Below are 22,195 nucleotides of genomic sequence, written 5' to 3'. Positions count from 1 at the left end.
TTAACTTGGACATATGTCTTAAATTTTCTATAAAAAATTTAAATAAATTCCTGCTGAGATGTACCCTCCCTCAAAGGGAACCATTTACATTATTAAATGTTAATCACTTCGTATCTCTATTAGACTTATTTGCATTCTGACTACTTTACCCACATTATTAAAAAATACAAGAATATTATAACTGTACAACCAAAGAGGCATTTTGATGATCTTACTAAAGCAGAAAGAAAGAGAGTGCTAAGTTGTGTCCGACCCTTGCGAGCCCATGAACTGTATGTAGCCTGCCAGGCTCCTCTGTCCATGGAATTCTCCAGGCAAGAATACTGGAGCGGGTTGCCATTTCCTTCTCGAGGGGAACTTCCCGACCCAGAAATTGAACCCAGGTCTCCTGCATTGCAGGCAGATGCTTTACCGACTAAGCTACATAGGAAGCTTACTAAAGCAGAAGTCTGTTCAGAGATGATTGCTATCACCTCTGACACAATCTGCTACCAACTGTAAATATTTATGGCAGGAGACATACATTTTTAAAGTTTGCCTCACTGAGCGGCCTGCTGCATATATTAATAAATACAAAGGAAAAGGACAGGCCTCACTATACTAACAGTGGTCTTCTCTTTACGGTGTGGCTACTTTCTAGAGTATTCACTTGTCATTGAATAATCAGAAAAAAAAAACTGTCATATAAAACAAAACAAAAAATATATAGACAAAACAAAAAGGAAGATTGTGCAAAAGATGATGAGAAAGGAAGCCTAGAAAAAGCAACCAGTGACTCCCAAATTAAACGTAAATTCAGTCTTATTCTAAAACGTGCTCTTCATTGTGAAGCAAAGATATTGCTTTATCAAGCCTCACTTGAACCCATGCAGAACATTCCTTGAGACTTTCTTGAGCCTATTCTAAATTTACTCAGTAGGCTTTTGCTTACACACTTATTTTCCCAGTGCCTTGATGCTGGAAAAAGGGCTGCCCGATACAGCACACATTAATATGGTATTTTCGTCACTAGAAAAGGAAACCGCATGTAAATGGATCAGCATTTAAAATCACACATCCGTCCCATGTGTGTTTGCTGGGAATAAGTTCCTCCTTAAGGCACTGGTTTACTGCTGACTACTGATGACATCAAGTTTCTGGGCCAAGAACATGCAACCTAAAACTTGGGCGCCCAACTGAGATCCTGCTCCAGGCTCTGTGAGTTGATCAGTTGACCATCATTTCCAGTGACACCCACCTCTCACTCATGATCACCCTCTTTTAATCTACAATAAGGATGTGCTGTAAAAATCTTATTCATTCATTCAGCACTTACTAGCGAAGTCACTCAGTTGTGCCCGACTCTTTGCAACCCCATGGACTGTAGCCTACCAGGCTCCTCTGTCTATGGGATTCTCCAGGCAATAGTCCTGGAGTGGGTTGCCATTTCCTTCTCCAGGGGGTCTTCCCAACCCAGGAATCGTACCCGGGTCTCCCGCAATGTAAACAGACATGTTACAGTCTGAGCCAGCAGGGAAGCCCTGTTAAGAAGAGCTCAGAATGCCCCTTCTCCCTTAGCTCTCTAAGCTCCACTGATACACCAAGTTCTCTGCTACCTCAAGGCCATAGTCTTGTGTGCCTCCTACAGCCTCCTGCCTCTCTTTCTGGACTAGACTAAAATGCTACCTGAAAAAGGCAACCTGCACTAGCCATTCTACTTAAAGTAGCCCTTTCTCTTCCCCAACCCCACCACCATTTGTCTTCACCTCAGCACCTTCTCACAATAATTTTTTTCTTATGTATTATCTGTCTTGATCTCTAGAACATAAACTCTATGAGGGCAGGGTTATGTCCAAGTCCTGACTGCACCCTCAATTTTTAAAACAATACACAGCACAAATCAGAACCTCCAATAAGTATGTACTGAAATAATAAGTAAAAAATAAAATCTTATTCATAAAATTGTTATTTTCTCAAGGTTAACTAAACAGTACCTAATTTCTCTAGATATCTGGACATATGCCATCACATTTAAGTACTTTTTTTTCAGAGAAGAAATTCCCAGGGCAATGACCATCCCCCCCCATATAATTTTAGAACTGTTTTATCAAGGGGCTGTAATACTCCATTCCCACGGGCCTTTCAGGAACTCAGTGTTTAAAAGTATTTGTCATGTTTTTCTCAAAAACCAGCGTTCACCTCCGGAAACGCTTATCTATTATATATTCTTCAAACCTAAACTAGCTTTAGGACTTAATTCAAATGAAATCACTTGAAAATTTTCCAGAGTTTCTGCATCTGAAACTCAAATAACTTTCAAACTCATACCTGATGCCTTCTCACTGCCCACCCATCCTCAGGAAACCAGTATTCAAACATCAAAGACTTTACAGCTAAAGGTCACACAAAAACAATTTCAAAACGTCAAAACTGGAAAAACAAAAGTTCCAAATAACCAAGGAATTCGCAGCATTCCTAGAATTACTTGGAAAGGCTATCCAAGGCCAACAGCAGTGTAAAACACAGGAACGAAGCATCTCCCTTTGATGCGCTGATCATGAACACACCACAATTTTATCCCAACTAAACCACCATGAGCTGCTTGGGTAGCTTCCAAGTCTTTTCATTTAATAACTTGCAAAAAAGAACAATTTGGGTTATACAGAATGTAACTTCTCTCTCTTCTGCTCCTCCAGGTGAGTGTTCTGGCTACAAGTCCCAGGCCTACATACACCAGTGATTCCCAAACTCTAGCCTGAACACTGACACAGGCCCAGGACGAAGTATATTTTAATCAATCTAAAGCATAATAAAAAAATAACAAGTACATGATTGGATTTTTCACAAAGCTAAATATATTCAAGTGCCTGTCCTTTATTCTGAAATTAAGTTTTTTATATGTTTTTAAATGTCTTTTATGAAATGATGGTGCAAAGAGATATTTTTAATGTCCTTATTTGGCAAAATAAAAGCTGACAATCTCTACAGAATATTCAAATAACTGAAAGTTTTTACTATGTGTAAAAACTGAAGCTATGAAAACAAATACTGGTCATCTGAGGACAAGGTTTGTCCCTGGGGCATGTAAAGTCAACCCCCACATTTCTGGAAGCTTGTTATTTATCACAACTCATTCCAACAGGAGCACTGTTTACTCCTATCCCACTAGAGGGAGGGCTAGGAATTTTCCTCAGTGTTCCTTACATCTGTCCTATTTTTCAGTTCTTCTAAAATTGCTTTCTGAAAAAAAATATAATAATGAAATTCCTTTCTGCTAGTTGTTAACCGTGAACAAAAAAATGACTGGGCTATCATGCCAACCTATCTCACAGAAGACTGTAAGAGGGTAAGAAGGCAGAGGGATATAACAAGGTACTTTAGGACCCCTGGGATGGTAAAATGAGAGTGTGTATAAGAAAAATGATTTGGACAGAGAGAACACAACCAAGACAAGAGAAAATATAAAACGATACACAGTCTCTAGCGATGAATGCCATTGCTCAGTTTGAATTGTGAGCTGGTGAGATGGAATGCAAAGTGGAAAGAATTTTTCCACAAAAACAAGATGGGATTGGGCTCCAGGACATCCTAGATTGGCCATTAACCTAGATTAACCAACAAGTGCACTTCACTTGGAATTCAGAAACCTCTCCCCCACCCAACTCACGTGGCTAAATCTGGGGAGAAGGAAGCGGCTAGATCCTCCTCCAGGATATTAATTTGTTAAATTTACTTTGCCTATAAACAAAGCCAGCAATTCCTCCTACCACTCCGATGCTGACCTAACAGAAACCACCACCCTGAACTGCCCACTTCCTGCTATTCCAAATCAAGGAAACAAAGGGAAGTTACTCCTCCCAAGGGCACAAGCAACGGTTCCAGATTCAGGGCCTCCAAGTCGGTGCCCATTCTGAAAATAAGTCATGGTCAGTTTTGCATCTTTTTTTGTGGCAAAATATACATTAAATACACATAAAATGTACCATTTTTTGCCATTTTTAAGTGCACAGTTCCGTGGCATTAAGTACATTCATGTTGTGCAACCCAAATTCTACAGCTTATATGGGATTCCCCCCCCAAGGATTCTGCACACTGTGTTTTCTTTTGCACAAACATATTTTTTTGCTTCACACTCCCCAACCTTCCCATCTTCTAGTGCTTGTTCCTAACGGGAGACTCTTTTTGTACCACAGAGTACCAGTAAATACTTTTGTGACTCGGGTGCAAAATTAAACTTATTAGATTATCCTGAAGACCAAGTTAAATTTCAGGTCCTAAGCATTCAAGTTGGCAAGTCAGTTATGAAAGCAACTATTGCATCTGCCTGTATTCCAGTGGAATGAAAACTTTAAATCCCTTCTTTTCTGCAGACTTTTTAACATATATACTAACAACTTAGATATTGCTGACATGTAGAAATGATACACTTATGGTGTACAACTTAATGATTTATGCATGTGTGTAAATATAGTAACACACGTGTGTGTAAATATAGTGAAAAAAATCACCACCAGGCTAACGTATCAATCACCTCTATTTAGTTGGCTTTGTGTGTATGTATGCTGATTTAAGGTCTCTTCTCCTAGTGTATTCCAAGTATGTCTTTACCCAACAGAAAATACTCAACTAGGGAGGAATTCTTCATTTACATCACCATGGTCACTATGGTTTTATTAGGAACCACATAAGGGAGGGTAAAAAGGTAAAAGGAAGAAGAAGAAAAAAAGAACCACATAAAATTAAAAGGACTTTGTTCGAACAACTAAAACTCAATTAATTTTCATAGTAGATACACAGCATCTGTCAACAGATACAAAGCATAATAGCTTTTGCTTCATCAATAGATACAAAAGATAATAGCTTTTACATCAATCTGCTACATACAGCTTACCCTTGCAACAAGCAATTTTCCACTATCCTTGCTACTTATTAATTTTTCAAGACAGGCATTTGAGTGCACCTAGCACTTTCACGGGCAGAGGAGCCTGGTGGGCTGCAGTCCATGGGGTTGCAAAGAGTCGGACACGACTGAGCGACTTTCCTTTCACTTTTCACTTTCATGCATTGGAGAAGGAAATGGCAGCCCTCTCCAGTGTTCTTGCCTGGAGAATCCCAGGGACGGGGGAGCCTGGTGGGCTGCCGTCTCTGGGGTCGCACAGAGTCGGACACGACTGAAGCGACTTAGCAGCAGCAGCAGCAGCAGCACCTTCATACACTATCACAAGGTGATCAATATGTCAAAATGTACTTAAGGACACAATTGCACTTGACCACTATAACTAGCTACTCATTTTTTTTAAGGCTTACACATGTAAGAACACCAGTTGTGTCAAAGGAAACTATCAATTTCCTCCATGAACTTGTCAGCTGGTTTATTAATAAAGGGATACACCATTTTTTAGATGAGAAAACACAGGGGGTCTCAAGTTCCATTCTTGTCTCCTATAGCTAAACTGCACCAGAAAAGGGGGTCTCTCTTGCCCACACATTCAGTACAACAGCCAGATTACCATGAGCACTCAAGGAATACTGACTGGAGACTATCTTCATCATACTGATTCATCCACCTCCCAAGTTTAATGCAAGGGAAGCATACCTGGATGATCCTAAGAATGCAGCTTGTAGGATAATTACAGCACACACAGAAGAAACCCCAAATGAAGAGCCCCAGGAGCTCTGGGGTGGCGAGCTCTGCTAAACAAACATACTGATCATTTCTAAGGCTGGTTATATTTAAGATAATTTGCACTGCAGTTCACTTCACAGAAATTACTTCCTAGCTTCAGGAATCCCTTGTGAAATCAGTTACCAGCACTACAAATTTAAATTTCTTCTATTTAAGCAGACTAATAAATAATGGAACTAATCACAGAACCATCATGTCTTCATACAGACCTGCATCGAACCAGACTTGCTTATCTCACAGGCTGCCAATTATTTTACTATAAATTAACACATGCTCCATTAGGAAATAACAGAGAATCCTGTTACAGAATTAAGATACAGAACAGAGGATTAAATTAGGAAGCTGGCCATTCAAGTGACGGAAGATTTAAAATGAACCAGTAGGAGTTACAGAGTCTCAAGAAAACTAAACGGCAGGGCTCAAACAGTTAACCTGATGAATAAACAGGCCAGCTTGGTGGGAGAAACCCACGGCATTAAGAGTAGTATCTGCTTCCCCTGAACCTTCTCAAGCCTAGAGTTTTGGTATCCTTAGAATATATAACATTCCTCACAGCCAAGTAAAGACACCGACTACCTTGTCAAATTTTAGTTAGGAGTGCTAGGCCAGGTCAAGATCATCCTGTTGATGAGGTCTGTGCACACTTTTCAGTGTCACAGTCCTGGGCATTAAGTGAATACCGACTTAAGATAAAGCCCCAGCCACCATAGCTGCGGATCAGAGCAGCCTTCCCAGAGATCCTGGCCTGAGTCAGTCCATCACCATCACAATCAGCCATCAGGGCAAGGTGCCCGCCGTGGATCAAGCGCTGAGCTCAAAACCATGGGTAGTATGTAGTTTAATCTCGACAATTCTTTGAGTTAGGCACTGTCATTCTCATGTTAATGAGGCTTAGAAAAGAAAACCTGCCTCACTTTAACGAGGCTTAGAAACGAAAACTCACTCAGTATGTTACAGAGCTTAGATATGAACCCAGAATTCGACTCAAGTGCCCAGTTCATAACTATCACACAATTGTGTCTTCCCATCCACTGAAGGTGATACTTGTGCCACTCTGAGAAATGGAAAAAACACTGGTCAGAAAAGTCAACAGATTTTAACGTTCCCATCAACTCACACTTGCAACGCTTGTCAATCCAAGCCTTCATTTAGAAAAAGTTCCACTAAAGAAAGCCTCTCTCCACTCATAGGTTGTTGTATAAGGTAAAATATCTTAGTCAGTGAAATTGAGAGATAAATTCCAATCTATAGTCCTGTAACTCTCTAACTCTCACGTGAGGATCACACCTCTATGTTCATATAATGGTCATGTAATCAAGTTAGGATGAAATCTAAGATCACCACAAAAGGCTTCTAGTCCATGTCCTCTAGGAGAGGCAGGGTAGCTGTGGGCCCTTTCCAATTCTGATTCCTTCTTTCATGGGGCATCAGTCTAAAGATCTGTTGTACAGACAGATGACTCTAACGTGCCCTCTGACTGAGGACTCACCTTACTACTGAACTCTAAAACACACAAACTTAGGAGTTAAGATATTCAAACTGAAATCCCTCTTCAAATATTTACTGACCATTATACCTAGGGCAACCAGTTATTTACATTCTACAAACTTAGCCCCATGGCTGCCTTGTATATAGTATCTATTCAGTAACCCTTGAATATAGTAAAGAGTAGCTATTCCAGAGCTCTGTTAGTTCAGTAACTATTACTAATCATGAGCCCAATTTGCTTCTCTGAATCTATCTCCACTTATTCTATTATTAACTTGTAAAGCAAGACACAGTAAGTTCACTTCCTACTGAACAGAACTGAAACTTAGTTCACCTCAAATGGCACTATGAGAATGTAAACATTAGGCACACCACCTAAAAAAGGAAAAAAAACACATCATTTTCCAATCAAACTACTAAAGAATCGATAGTACAAAAAGGATTGCATTTCAATAGAACTAGCTTTATTATTTTTTTAAACAAAAGAAATGTCTAAAAGCAAATACAGGTATGTACCAAGGGGTAGACGTGACCTGGTACTTAGAAAGGAGTTGCTGTGTCATAATGAAAACAGCATGTTAGGAGAAAAATAATTTTCAGGTGCTGTCTGCTTGAAAAATCTGGAGATGCAAGTTAACTGAAGGAAGGTGATCGGCCAAGCAAACAGCGTGAGCCCAGGGAAAAAGAAAAAACCACCAGAAGCTGCTTCCAGAGAGCCGCGTGGCGGCGGCATGAGAACTGGCATCAACTCACAGTCTTCTCATTTTCCCCATTTTCTATAATTTTCCTCTTCTTCTCATCTGTTTTTTTCTTGAAGATGTTATTTCGGTAAAACTGAAGTTCTTTGATGCTTTCGCTAATGTCATCAAGCGCCCTACAAGCAAACACACCATGCTGAGTTGAAATGTCCGAAAGTCAGAGGAGATGATCACCATTCTTCAAAGGTGAAACTTTTTATGAATAACTTAAGAACAATGGGTACTACTGTAAATGCAACTATCTGATATCAACAAGGAGTGGAACGCATTGGTAAAACAAATTTAAGTGCTTGTTTTTTTGAAAACTGTTTGACTTCCCAAAAAAAGGCGTCTACAATTTAACAGATAAAGGTTTCCCAAACTGTTCCATAAGACAGTGAAGTGTTCTGCTGGGGGCGGGGGGTAGTCCCAGGGTCAAATAATTTAGGGAAAACTAGATTAAACATTTCCTCTTTTGAAGTTTTTTGTAAAGTACTTAATGTACTGATGTGTATTTTGAATTCCCCAGAGGAGGTTGTACGGTAGACATGGTATTTCAAAAACTTAAATAGACCACACTTGCGGGATTCCCAGCACATGGCATATAGTTTGGGAGACAGTGTGCAATACTTAATGATGTCCTGCACAAAATACATTCATGTACTCAAACATAACTGGTGACTCAGCCATCATAATAAACATCCATACTCAGACAGCACCTAACCACAGAGGACCTCCCTCCTCTGTCGAGGTGATCTGTACTATCATTAGGGGCTGCCCGCTTCCATCTAACCTCCTTCTTTCTTCTCTAACATGCCGTTTCTCGTGTGTCACAGTCTGAGAAATCAGGTACTCAACATTATCAGAACAGTGGGCAAGTAAATCAATTTGCTTTGAAGATGGGCCAAGGGCCGCTCCTCGAGATCAAACTGCACAAACTTTAGTGCAAGAGTTTTATGAATTACTTTCGTGATTAGGGCAACAGTTTTGCTTTCTTTCCAGGTCTTAGGCATATGGTGGAGAGCTGAAGCTGTCAAAAATACAGCCTCTGGTTAAATCAAGGGACACTACATCTTAGCCACAATAATGAAATTTAAAAAGAGCTGAAAACCAAAGTCCTTCTACAGCCCACTTTGTGGCAAAACCTGACCCACTTGATGTGAGGCTATTTACAGTCACTGGTTATGCCACATGGTGTGAATATCTGTACATTTCACTGTAGAAACAGCCACATGTTTAAAGATGAGTGCTTCCCCAGACCTCGTTTAGGGCTATTACTCCCTTTCTAAAGCCTGAAAAATTCTTAAATCCAAAACGCCTTCAGCCCCAACTGTTCCACATGAGGTACTCCAGACCTGTATTATTGTGCTGTAGTCCATGAGAGCCCAATTAAAAAACATCAGAATGCCAGGCTCTTTAGAGCAAGGACTTGGTCTTCCTGTTTGGCTAGAACAGTGCCTGGCACACAGTAGGGACTCAGTACATGGAGGAAACAAAAGCTGCCCTTAGAAGCCAGCTTCTGCGTCTCCCATCACGCCCTATGTCCTTCCTGAAAGGCCACAATGCCAACAAGTAAAAGAGGACTCCAGATACACAAGATCTTTAAATTCCCTGTGTACTTGGGCCTAAGGCTGCAGACACAAAAAGAAAACACTCTGAAAAACTAAGAAGTGTTGACATCAGGCTAACTGCCTTGTACAACGTTACACAAAGTGCTCAAATTTTAAATAGTTACAAGCCCATATGCTTGCTGGGAAGAAAATTAATACTGCTCACTACTAGAAAAATTACACCATTTCACATACGTTCCAGACTAAGTTATCCACGAGTTTCAAAACAGCAATAAAGATGATAAGACCGTACATTATCTCACAAGGGAATGTTAGAAAACTGACCAGAATTCCTGATAATCTTAGTAAAAGAAAGTTATCTTTATACAGTTGTCCTTTACTTTTCCCCCAAGGGATAAGGGACATTATTTCAAACAGTCAGGAATTCGGGGGTTATGTACATGGCAGATGACCAAGCACTTAAAAGGAGCCAAACTTACCTGTGAGAAGCAGCCTTCTTTGGTGCAAATTCGTATTCTTCAGGATACCAGCGTCTATACACAGCAAAAACGGAACTCTCAAAGGAAACTGTCTCAAATGCACTGAATAATTACGTCCTTCAAGTTAACGTAATAGCACTGAAAAAGGCCTTTGGGTTGTGACTATGGAGTTGCCGCCTTGTCTGGGACTCCATCTCCCTCCTTCACCTCTCTTCATTCTATAGCTTCTTTTCAGGCAAGATCATGACTAAGATTCCCAAATCTGTGCACTCCAGCCCTGCCCTCTCCCTCGCTTCTGTCTCGGGTATCCAGGACAACTCCAGCTAAAATCCACCAGACGTTTCCAGCCCCACACACGCAGGGTCACTCACCATCCTCAACACCTCCCTTCCCCCATCAGCCAAATCTCCTCCTCCTCTTACGCCCCCCTTTGTCTTTGAACAGTTCCATCACCCACCAAGCTGCCCAAACTAGAAACACTTTATATCTCCTCCCTGTCTTCACGCCCCCATTCAAGCACTCAAGGCCCTGCTACTGATCTTCTCAAACACACTACATCCACACTGCTTCTACCAGCCACTGCCATTTCCCTAGCTCCCTCTCTCCAAGATGGTGCAAGTCTGTCTCCCTCTTTGCTTGCCACGTTCTAATCAGAATTATCTCATCGTATCACCACCATTTCCCTAGCTCCTTCTCTCTCCAAGACAGTGAGAGCCTTTCTCCCTCTTTTCTTACCATGTTTTAATCAGAATCATCTCATCATATCACCCTTACCTTCCTGCACCCTATATCTTCGAACCTCTGCCTATTCTCTGGAATGCTCTCTCCTCACCTTAAATACCTGGAAAATGCCCACTCTTCTTTAAATCTCAACTTAAAAGCCATTTTCTATGTGAAGTTTCCACTAACTCCCCACCCTCCTCACTCCTGCAGTCGGGTGGTCCTTCTCTCATGCCTGAAAAATTCTACACACACTTTTCCCTGACCAACGTCATCACACAGTACACGATCCAGGTGGATTTTTTTTTTTTTAACATATCTGTCAGTTCACTAGACTCTAAGCATTTAAGGGCTTTATGTCCCCAGCGCATTGGCCAATATGCAGCACAGAGATGGGTGTTCAAGAAATTTTACGGATTAGTGAAATTCATATGGAAGATTTTTGATGTTCTTTCCCCAGGGCTCACCAGTTCAAGCAAGACTAGGATGAGGAAGTTATACAACCAATTGGCCCCCTTATTTCTACAGCTCTATTCCATTACTCTGCACAAGTTCTAAAGTAAAACATGCTAAATGAGGCGACTGAATGGATCCTAAATACAGCCCTTACCTGCACAGCTCTTTAACAGTGCTCACATCAATTATTCTATAATGAAGATGTTTCATGAACTGGGGCATGTATTTGTCAAGAAACTTCTTATCTGCATGAACTGAATTTCCTAGAAAGACACGAAGCATACAGCATCTGTGTATTTCTAGTGGTACACAAGAGGACATAAAAATTCATAAACTGTATTTAATTGGAGATGATTTTTTTTAATAAATTCAAACAATTTGTAAAAGTATCTCAAAACTTCTAAATTAGATTTGACTGTATCTGATTAGATTACAAGTGCAGATTTCAGCATATTTAGTCTCAGTTTAGCTCATAATAAATTTGAAAATGGCACTCTACAGACAAAAGGATGAATCTATCATTCCACATACTTAAAATAATGCTCATATCCGTTACTTTTTAAGCTAATACCAATGTGCAAATTTTCTCCCACCATAAAATCCAACACTAAAAATTTAACTGAATCATATAAGTAGATAAGCCTTTATTCACATTTCAGTTTTAATCATATCTACATTCATGTTTCCACATAGTACTTTATATTTTAAAAAAAAACACTAAATTTTTAATAAGAACTTTAAAATAGACTGCATTGGCTAGGGGGAAATTTTATACAATACATGCTCTAGTACTTAAGGTCAAAACTTTTTATGAATATTTAAGAAAACTGTTAGTAACTATACCAGTTTACATTTACAAATACAAATACATCGCCACAGGACATTAAACTCCCTTTGACAATGACAACTGTTTCAAAATACTAGCAGAACTGGCCTATTTCTTTAAAAAGTCAGTGTCACAAGGGGAAAAGACAGGTACACATTTTTGATTGAGAGACTAAAGAGACAGAATAACCAAATGAAATGCATGAGTCTTGACTAAATCCTGGTTGAAGAACAGACATTTTAGAAATGGACTCGATATCAGACTATGTTACTGAATTATTTTTAATCATCATAAATGTGACAAGGATCTTGTGGTTACTTAAATATAACAATGATCTCTTGGTCCTTATTCTTAGGAAATGCTGAGTGAATTATTTAGGAATTAAGTGTCATGATGCTTGAAATTTACTTTCACAAGTCCACAAAAATAAGACAGATAAATATGGCACAAAGTTAACAACTATATCCAGCTTTCCTGTATATTTAAAATTTTCCCATAATAAAAGTATGTGGGAAAATGTTATTGAGCTAATTTGCGTATCCCAGAGCTCATGTCAGGTTTCAGGGCATTTTCCCTGATACTCATGTATAAATTATACAAGGAAATTTGAGCACAAAAGTAAGAGGCATAATCCAAATTGGGGTGTAAGTAGAAGACATGACGATCTGCGTGGATCTTTCTGGAACCACAGTCTCTTGAACCGCTACAATGGAAGACTCTCTACAAGGCAGACACAGGACTGGATTTTACCTGCAAGTGGACAGAGCCCTGGAGGAGTCTGCTGTCGGACAAAGGAGAGAAATTCATACTCTGCCTGCTGCAGGGTCATTGTGCTCTCCTTCACTGCTTTGGTTAGACCAGACTGCAAGAGAGAATCCCCAGCCCCACCAAGACACATGAAGTCAGTTTTCAAAGGCATCCAGATATGAAACTCCACTTCTAAAGCGGGCAAATATAATCAGAGATGGACCATTTACAGAGCTCAAGTGCAAACTGAAACTGCCATCTTTGCAGTCATTTTTTTTTTTTAAAGAATCCAAGTCAAATAAGTTATGTTCCTGATAGTTAACAGCATTCCCCCATGGTCAGAAAACATGGTGCTCAAGGTCCAAGGATATAACCTCTGGGAAGAAACAACTAGTAACAAGAGAGCAGCGTTCTCCTTTCTCTGAAAGTTGATGTCTAACCTTATCCAAAAGACTGACTTGAGCAACACTTGATAATCCGCAGTGCACTCGCGACAGACTGAATGCAGGAGAGGCGAGAAAGAGGACATTCATGAGAAGATGGTCTCGAGAGATCCCAAAGATGAAGTGAACAAGCAAGCAGTTTCCCAAGCAATCTTCATCTATCCTTTTAAAAATACCATCCAAGAAGGGTCTAGGACTCAGATGTGGGGGCAACAAACTTGTTACTGATCCCCAAAGTGACAGTCCTACCATGTGGTAATGTTACCTTCCCATGATGCTCCTTACACCAGTCTGACATGCTGTCCAGTAACTCATCTGGCTGTTTTATAATCAGGTTAGGACCCTGTGGATAGGAAAAGCTGTTAATCATCCAGAATCACTGGGGATACACTTGGTTTCTGAGTTCAAGCTGCATCAAGAAGTAAACATATATACCAGAGAAAGGAATAGAGATGAGGGCACTTTGTTAACTCTAAAAGTGGTCCTCATTCATTCCAGCATTGTTTATGACAACAAAAAATAACGAACGCACATGTACACAACTGAAAACCGAAATGCCTATTGATGCCTGTTATGGAGAGAAAACGCAAATATTGTATATTAACACACACATATGGGATCTAGAAAAATGGTAGTGATGAATCTGTTTGCAGGGCAGGAATAGAGACACAGACATGGAGAACAGACTTCTGGAAACAGGGGAAGGAGAGAGTGGGACGAATTGCGAGTGGCAGCGCTGGAAAATATCCGTTTCCATATGCAAAGCAGATAGCTAGAGGGCAGTTGCTGCACGACACAGGGAGCTCAGGCTGCTCCGTGACAGCCTGCAGGGGTGGGATGGGGCCGGGCGGGGGAGGGAGCCTCAGGAGGGAGGGGCACATCTGCACTCAGGGCTGATTAACACTGTTGTATGGCAGAAACCAACACAACACTATAACACCATTATCCTCCAATCAAAAATAATTTTTTTTTTTTTAAAATAAAGGACATAGATACCTGTCAAGGGTCGGCAAACTATAGCCTCAGCTTCTGGCACTTTTAATTGCCAGCAAGCTAACAATGATTTTTACATTTGTAAAGGGGGTTGAAAAACACACAAACATGTGACCGAGAGGTATGTGGTATCTAAGCCTAAAATATTTAATATGTGGTCTTTTTTTTTACTTTCATACATTGGAGAAGGAAATGGCAACCCACTCCAGTGTTCTTGCCTGGAGAATCCCAGGGATGGGGAAGCCTGGTGGGCTGCGGTCTATGGGGTCGCACAGAGTCGGACACGACTGAAGCGACTTAGCAGCAGCAGCAGCAGGGAAGGCTTGCCAACCACTGACTATAAACAGTTCCTATCTTGCCAAGCAAAAAACAGAAAGCAAATTGCAGAACAGTATATATACGCTTATAAGTTCACTTACACTTGTTTAAAAGAAAGGCACACATTTGTATATGCATACAAAATACTAAAGTACCACAAAAATACAAAAACGTTGGGGAGTAAGATCAGGCAAGAGAATAGCTGTTGAAAAAAACCAACAGCTCGCAATAAATATGTTTTGCAGAAAGCTACACTCTTTAACAGCATTTTCACATTTAACAGTTGAAAAAGTAATTGGCGGTATCTGAAAGATTGAAAAAAAACACACCTGACCCTGAAATTCTCAGCTCCAGTTACCTGAACAATCACCCGAGAGTCAGAGTTCCAGCAGACACAGAAGCTCAACTTGTGGCATCACAGCAAGTCACCTCCTAGTCTCTCCTTCTGGGAGATGGAGATAACAAACCACCCCTCCCCCATCCCTGACAGGGATGTTACCAGGATAAAAGAAATTATAGATATGAATATTTGAACTGAGGGGAAAAAAAAAAGACTCTAAATCCAACGTATTATCACTACAAAGGTGGGAAAAGTAGTTTGCAGTTACTGAGAGGAATGGAAAGAATTTGACTAAAATAGGCCTGACAGCAACAAGGAGTTTTAGCCAAACAAGAAAACAGGAGATGGCAATCTCCATGAAGAAGCAAAAATATGTGCTCTGATAACTTTTTTTTTTAATTGAAGTATAGTGGATTCCCAGTGGTGTGTTAATTTCTGCTGTATAGCACAGTAACTCAGTTATACATATGTCCTTACCCATTCTGGTTTATCTCAGGATATTGAACATAGTTCCCTGTGTTATTCAGAAGGACCTTGTTTATTGTTTTTTTTTTTTTTTTTGGCTATGCTACACAACATGTGGGATCTTAAGTTCCCTGACCAGGGATCGAACCCACACCCCCACCATCCCACCCTGTACTGGAAGCAGGAAGTCTTAACCACTAGACCACTAGGGAAGGCCCCAGGACCTTGTTTTGGTAACACTTTTTTTTTTTTTTTTAACAAAACCAAAAACCTCATATCACAAAACACAATTCTAAAAAACTACGATGGAAAAAGCCAACATCTATCAACTTAAGACTATATAACTTACTCTAGATCACAGTATGGCACACTAAGCTACCTACAGAAAAATTTCTGGGGTGGGATGTCTGTTCTTCTAACATAAAACATCTTCCCCAGACTTGTATACAAAAATAAAACATTTTCCACAGAACTGACACTTCAGAGCCAACAGGCCTGTAGCAATTTTTTTTTTTTTTTAAACATCCTTATCCTCATCCGACTGGGTCTATTTACAAATGCCGCACTCATCTGCAGCTGTGAGACTACAGACCCAAATTTCCTCCAGGGTACATATCAAGTAACTGGTCCATTAAACTGTCAGTATTTCACATTATATCAACAAGTCTGAGGGGAAAACTCTTCTCCAGCCAAGGGTAAGTAAGGTTGGTGAATAAAGACACTTCTCTTCACTATTCACCTCTAGAAAATTCCAAGTGACAGGAAAAAACAACCAAACCTAAAACTCAGGATTTATATAAAGTTGCCATGTTGGGAGGGGTAGGGGTGGCTGTCTATTTAAGAAAAAAGAAAAAGGTAGTTGCTACTATGAGAAATACAAAGTATCATAATTCTCCCCCTGCTGATATACCAGGAGGTACTTCACAATGTCTGCCTGGTAGTCCACAAAAGTAACAATTTATCTAAAATGGCTCCTCCTCCCTTACCTGACCAAGAAAATAAGTGGAAGTCTTAAGGTTAGATCTGTGAAATGTATCCAGTGCCAGTAACACATCAATCAGAGGCTCCTCTGGAAACTTATTTTAACAAACCTGTGTTAGTTAAACTTGTGTTCCTACTCTGGAGTTCCTCACTGCCTCTAATAGAGCCGACAGTATGACAAGATTATTTAGGGCCCGGAACTTCACCCTCTACCAACCAGATGCTGTCATATACTTACTAAATGCTTTGTGAGTGGCTGAAAGGCAACCTGCAACAGGTGTGTTTTATTTGTTTTCCTTAATGTTTCAGTTAAAAGCAGCATGTTAAAACCTTAATCATGCCCCTTATGTCAACAGGATAGCTCATGGCTCTGTATCAACAGAAATTCTAAAATCTTAATAGTGATCTAGATGAATCACATGCCCTGGCTGAAAAGGTAGAAACTGGATATATGAAGTCAAGTTAAAGCTAAGGTTATGATACACAGAAGTCACCTTTGGCATGAGTCACTGATCCTGGCGTGACTGTAGTCGATTGTCTTATTGGTTGGGAGCCCTTTACTCAGACTGCCTGGTTAAACTCTTGGCTTGCCCAATAACTAGCCAGGTGGCCTTGGGAAAATTACCCGACAACTCTGTACCAAAACTTCTCTCTCCATAAAATGAGTATAACAGTATTTACCTTATAGTTGCTGTAACAATTAAGAGTGAATACACGTAAAGCACTTAGAATTGTGCCTGGCACGCACTAAGCTCTTAGTAAATGATCGAATTTATAGTTCCGAATTTTTGCCATAACTATTGAAAAATACTAGGTTCTGAGATGGATTACTTTGGTTCTAGTACCAAGCCCACCATGACCTAGAACATTATTTTGGACCTTAATCTATATCAGTTTTATTTTTTAAATAAAGAGATGAGGCCGGGTGGGGAGAGACAAGCTTTAGATGTATTACAAGGCATCACCTACTTCAGCCAAAATGTTGAGATCAGAGTCAGTTATCAGACAGGCCATCTCAATAATCTGGTCCTTCTCAATGTCCAATCCCGTCATCTGCAATTAAAAAAAAAAAAGTATATATATATATACATAGAGCAAAATATATATATATACACACAAAACCATCTTTATAGCCTACTGCACTCAAGTTTATTTAATAGGACATCCCTCAAGCATATTTAACTTATATTCCACAGCCAGGATAGAAGAGACAATACTGCTCCTTAGGTAAGTCCTCAAGGCACTCAATACGGGTTATTTATTCAACAACCATTTACCAACGGCGCGCTACATGTCAGGCGTCACAGTCCTACTCTAGGATAGATGCAAAGTTAGCAAAATTGAGTGCTGACAGCATTCAATTTTGGAAGAGTTAGACAACTTCACTGCATCTCTGCAGAGTTTACGAAGTTTTCATATTAATTACAGCACTTGATCGTCATCACAATTGAATGTTATTATCCCCGTTTCAAATACCAGAAAAGTGAGGCTCAAGGAAGAGGGGAATCTTTGGCTGAGTATGGAAAACCTAAAGGGATCAGAACTGGGTTGTAGTCCCAGCTTCGACCCTCACTAACCGCACGACCTTGAACGAGCTGAATCCTCTCTCTCTCTCTCTCTCTCTCTCTCTCTCTCTGGGCCTCAGTTTTCTTCTTTATGGAATGTGGGGTAAGGCTGAGTCATCTCCGGAATCCCATCTGGCTCTAACAACCTAGGGTCCCGTAAGGCTGGGGAAGTGGGGTCTAGCAGAAGTGCTGTGCCTACCCCCTACCCTAGGGACCCGAAGCGCACCACCGCGTTAGGGAGGTCCACACCTGGGTGGAACTGGGGGTTAAGGGAAGCCATATGGATGACACCTCCCTTTGGAAAAGAAACCCCACAGTCCGGCACCGTCTTCAACACCCGCAGGACTCCGGTCCCTCGACCTGCCCCGCGCCGCCCGCAGCCGGGAGGCGCTCACCTGCCACACCTGAGATCCAGATACCGCTGCTCTCCCCGGACACGCTCGGCTACTCGGTCCCACCCGAGAAAACTCACTCGTCTCCCCTGTCCCCGTGAGCGACCTGACTCACCTCCAGGTCCACCCAGACCATCCGCTGAGCCATGCTCTCCCCCGCCGCCATGGCTGCGCCACCTTCGCGGACACCCCGCGCCCCGCACTGCCCGCGAGTCCCACCCACACCTCGCAACAGCCTGGAGCCCAGGGAGCCGCCTAGCATCACCCGGCACGAGCCGCCACGGCCCCAGCCTCTCAGCCGGCGCTGGCGCAGGCGCGATAGTCGCTAAACGTCGCAAACCCGCGGGGAGGCGCAGGAGTGAAAACTACAAGTCCCAGCAGCCAGTGCATCGACTCTCCCTGAGCAGTCCGGCTTAGCTGCCGCATGAGCTGATGGGACTTAGAGTCTTGCCTGCTGTTGCGCCCGATTGCCCCGCCCCCGCCACGTGTTTTCGGATGTTACTGGACGCGCATGTTTTTCAGAACTAAGTTTATTCTTTTCCAAGAGTTATTTCCTGAATTTGGATGAGTTGCAAATCGCCTAGCTGAGAAAGAGCTCTCTTACTTTAACTCGAAAAAGACCTGGTTACCTATTTATTTCAAATGTATCCTTTTTTTTGCTGTTTCCCCCCACCCCTTATTTTTTTACTTACCTGTCACTCCACACACTTTCTCATTTACATGCGACAGCAGAGCGGTGTGCTTTTTAAGCCGGAAGACCATCTCCACCTTTGCTGCTGCTGCTGCTGCTAAGTCGCTTCAATCGTGCCCTACTCTGTGCGACCCCAGAGACGGCAGCCCACCAGGCTCCCCCGTCCCTGGGATTCTCCAGGCAAGAACACTGGAGTGGGTTGCCATTTCCTTCTCCAATGCGTGAAAGTGAAGTTGCTCAGTCATGTCTGACTCTTAGCAACCTCATGGACTGCAGCCTACTAGGCTCCTCCGTCCATGGGATTTTCCAGGCAAGAACACTGGAGTGGGCTGCCATTTCCTTCTCCAATGCATGAAAGTGAAAAGTCAAAGTGAAATCTCTCAGTCGTGTCCAACTCCTAGTGACCCCAAGGACTGCAGCCCACCAGGCCCCTCCGTCCATGGGATTTTCCAGGCAAGAGTACTGGAGTGGGTTGCCATTGCCTTCTCCACCTTTAGAAATCCTTAAATGAGAGCTTATCGGAGTGATCACTTAGCACGCTTTAGGTGCTGAATAAAATCCCTTTCCTTCATTGGCAAAGGGTTACTTCTTATTCCTTATGAGGACGTGCCCCCGTGGTCTGTTTCAGTTCACCTGTTAGGTGTCAGTGGTAATGACTTCCTACTCCACCCTCACAAATTCTCATAGTTAAATAGTGTGCTTGTATAACAAATCTATGCAGCAAATTAAATTAAAATGAACTAAAAACAGCTTTGCCCGCTCTGCAGTCTGCTTTGGTTTTGCTCGAAGTTTTTAATCTCCACTAACAGCTATAGTTTCCATTATTTCCATGAGTAGAAGTGGCCCCCAAAAGGATCTTTCGACCCTGGAGTGTCAAATTGCATAAATCTCTTAAACGTTTGGCTATTCAGTAGCAAGTTGGAGTGCTGAGTACGACTTTGTCACAAAACATTGGTCTAGGCCTGGAATTATACCTTGTGTATATTTTTCTGAAAGCCATATTGCCTCTAATTACAGAGTTGGTGGTCCATCACCCAGTAATTCATATCCAGTGAGCTGATTTTGTGAGACAGAAGACACGTTGCCTAAAAAGAGCCATCAGTATAACATAGTGTCCTGGATTTCATCTTCAAGTTCTCTGTGTACCCAACCCACCACCTGCTAGGGCACCCCAAAAATCTCTTCAAAAGATCATCAAAGCAAGTGCAGGTCGTGTGTATGTGTGTGTGTGTGTGTTCTAATAATGAGTTACATTGTTTTCCTGTAGCTTTTTACCCACTTGTAGCTTACTTTATGGACAAGGCCCCCCACTCCAGTACTCTTGCCTGGAAAAATCCCATGGGCGGAGGAGCCTGGTGAGCTGCAGTCCATGGGGTCGCTAGGAGTCGAACACGCCTGAGCGACTTCACTTTCACTTTTCACTTTCATGCATTGGAGAAGGAAATGGCAACCCACTCCAGTGTTCTTGCCTGGAGAATCCCAGAGATGGGGGAGCCTGGTGGGCTGACGTCTCTGGGGTCGCACAGAGTAGGACACGACTGAAGTGACTTAGCAGCAGCAGCAGCAGCAGCTTACTTTATAAGAAAGAGTATACAAAAAGTAAATTTTTTTAATATTTTTAAAGAAATAGTCTACATTTCTTCTTTAGTGTTTTCTTCATTTTAAACTTGATTCATAGAAAGTAGAATCAGGTGAAGTATGTAAACTTTCATCAATTGCAGTTTTTATCCTCCTGAAGTATTAGTATATCCTTAACTTTTCAAAGATCACCTTTTGTTTTCAAATTTCCTACTTTAACATTGATCCATTTTGTTACAAGTCACAGTTTAAGAAATGCTATTCACATTTAAGAACTTGTATCCTGAAAACTTATGATCATAATCTTAAAGTATTGGGTAGTTAAAATTATGTATGGACATTTTTGAAACTTCGGTTTTCATAGTAATGTACTTTCATCATAGCAATAAAGACACTTTAGATGATTGGTATTATAATGTAAGGAGATTTATTGTTTATTGGGTTTTGTGTGTAATAATATTAGATTGGTAATTGAAAAGGTTAATATCTCAAAGCAGAGCAATACATGCACCAAATTCACAAATCCAAACCCTGTAAATAAGTAGGAGGGCAGGCAGTTCCCTGGTGGTCTAGAGGTTAGGATTTCGAGCTGTCACTGTTGTGGTCAATCCGTGGTCAGGGAACTGAAATCCCACAAGCTGTGTGTCCAGAAAAAAAGAAAAAAGAAGGAGGGCAGATAGAAGAATATTGGGCCCTTGAATCTGAAATCAGCCTTGTCCCACAGTGGACTCACTCATTTCATTCCATTTTCATTTCATAACGATTTATCTCAAAGCCACACCACTCTGTTGAGAGCTTATGCTTTTTCACTTCTGTCATGAGCCTGTAAGAACTGCTTTTGTTGTGTTGTTGTTAAGTTGCTAAAGCGAAAGTAAAAGTCACACAGTCGTGCCCAGCCCTTTGTGACCCCATGGACTGTACAGTTTATGGAATTCTCCAGGCCAGAACACTGGAGTGGGTAGTTGTTCCTTCTCTAGGGGATCTTCCCGACCCAGGGATCGAACCCAGGTCTCCTGCACTGCAAGTGGATTCTATACCAGGTGAGCCACCAGGGAAGCCCAAGAATACTGGAGTGGATAGCTTATCCCTTCTCCAGGGGATCTTCCCAACCCAGGAATGAAACCAGGGTCTCCTGCATTGCAGGTGGGGTGGATTATCTACCAGGTACCAGGTAAGCCCTTTGCAACCTCAAGTACTACAGCCTGCCAGGCTCCTCTGTCCATGTGATTTCTCAGGCAAGAATACTAGAGTGGATGGCCTTTTTCTTCTCTAAGGGTTCTTCCTAATCCAGGAGTTGAACCTGCATCTCCTATGTCTCCTGCATTGCAGGTAGATTTTTTACAGCTGAGCCACCAGGGAAGCTGCTTTTGTTAATTAACAAGGGTAAAATGCCAAGAAATCTGGTTCTCTAAAATCATGGACTATGAGAAACTTTGCTGTTTGAAGTAATTTCAGAGACAATGTAACAGCTCCTCTTTAAAGAATCTGGGCCATGTGTGTCACTTTGACACAGAGAAACTGCCTCGATTTTTAATGCAGGGGCAGAGATTCAGATAAGAGTTTTCCAGATGCAGCATTCCACGTTTATCTTAACTTTGTAGTTTCTAAGGAAACAGGACCTGAGTCAGCTTTTCAACAATGCTGGTAGTCAGACTGTAATGATCCTGTCCCTCTGGGCCTAAGGTCACAAGGGCAGGACTGGGCACAGAGACTGGTGCTAGACCCCACTTCCCCAGCCTC

The 22,195-nt window shown here is 41.6% G+C and overlaps 1 protein-coding gene across 1 annotated transcript; it reads right to left on the bottom strand.

The window, feature by feature from the left end:
• Positions 1–7,595: 7,595 nt before the first annotated feature.
• REXO2 (RNA exonuclease 2) lies at positions 7,596–18,502 on the bottom strand. Its single transcript, XM_052652947.1, has 7 exons — positions 18,302–18,502; positions 17,199–17,282; positions 13,398–13,475; positions 12,693–12,804; positions 11,271–11,379; positions 9,941–9,994; positions 7,596–8,027 (listed from the first exon to the last, which is right to left on the bottom strand). Exons 1-7 carry the CDS (start codon positions 18,446–18,448, stop codon positions 7,898–7,900), a joined length of 714 nt encoding a protein of 237 aa, XP_052508907.1. The 5' UTR covers positions 18,449–18,502; the 3' UTR covers positions 7,596–7,897.
• Positions 18,503–22,195: the final 3,693 nt, after the last annotated feature.

This window comes from Budorcas taxicolor, chromosome 15 (assembly GCF_023091745.1).
Source record: "Budorcas taxicolor isolate Tak-1 chromosome 15, Takin1.1, whole genome shotgun sequence".
Classification (NCBI taxonomy): domain Eukaryota; kingdom Metazoa; phylum Chordata; class Mammalia; order Artiodactyla; family Bovidae; genus Budorcas; species Budorcas taxicolor.
The sequence above is the reverse complement of the archived record's forward strand: the minus strand, read 5'-3'. Positions and strand labels throughout refer to the sequence as shown.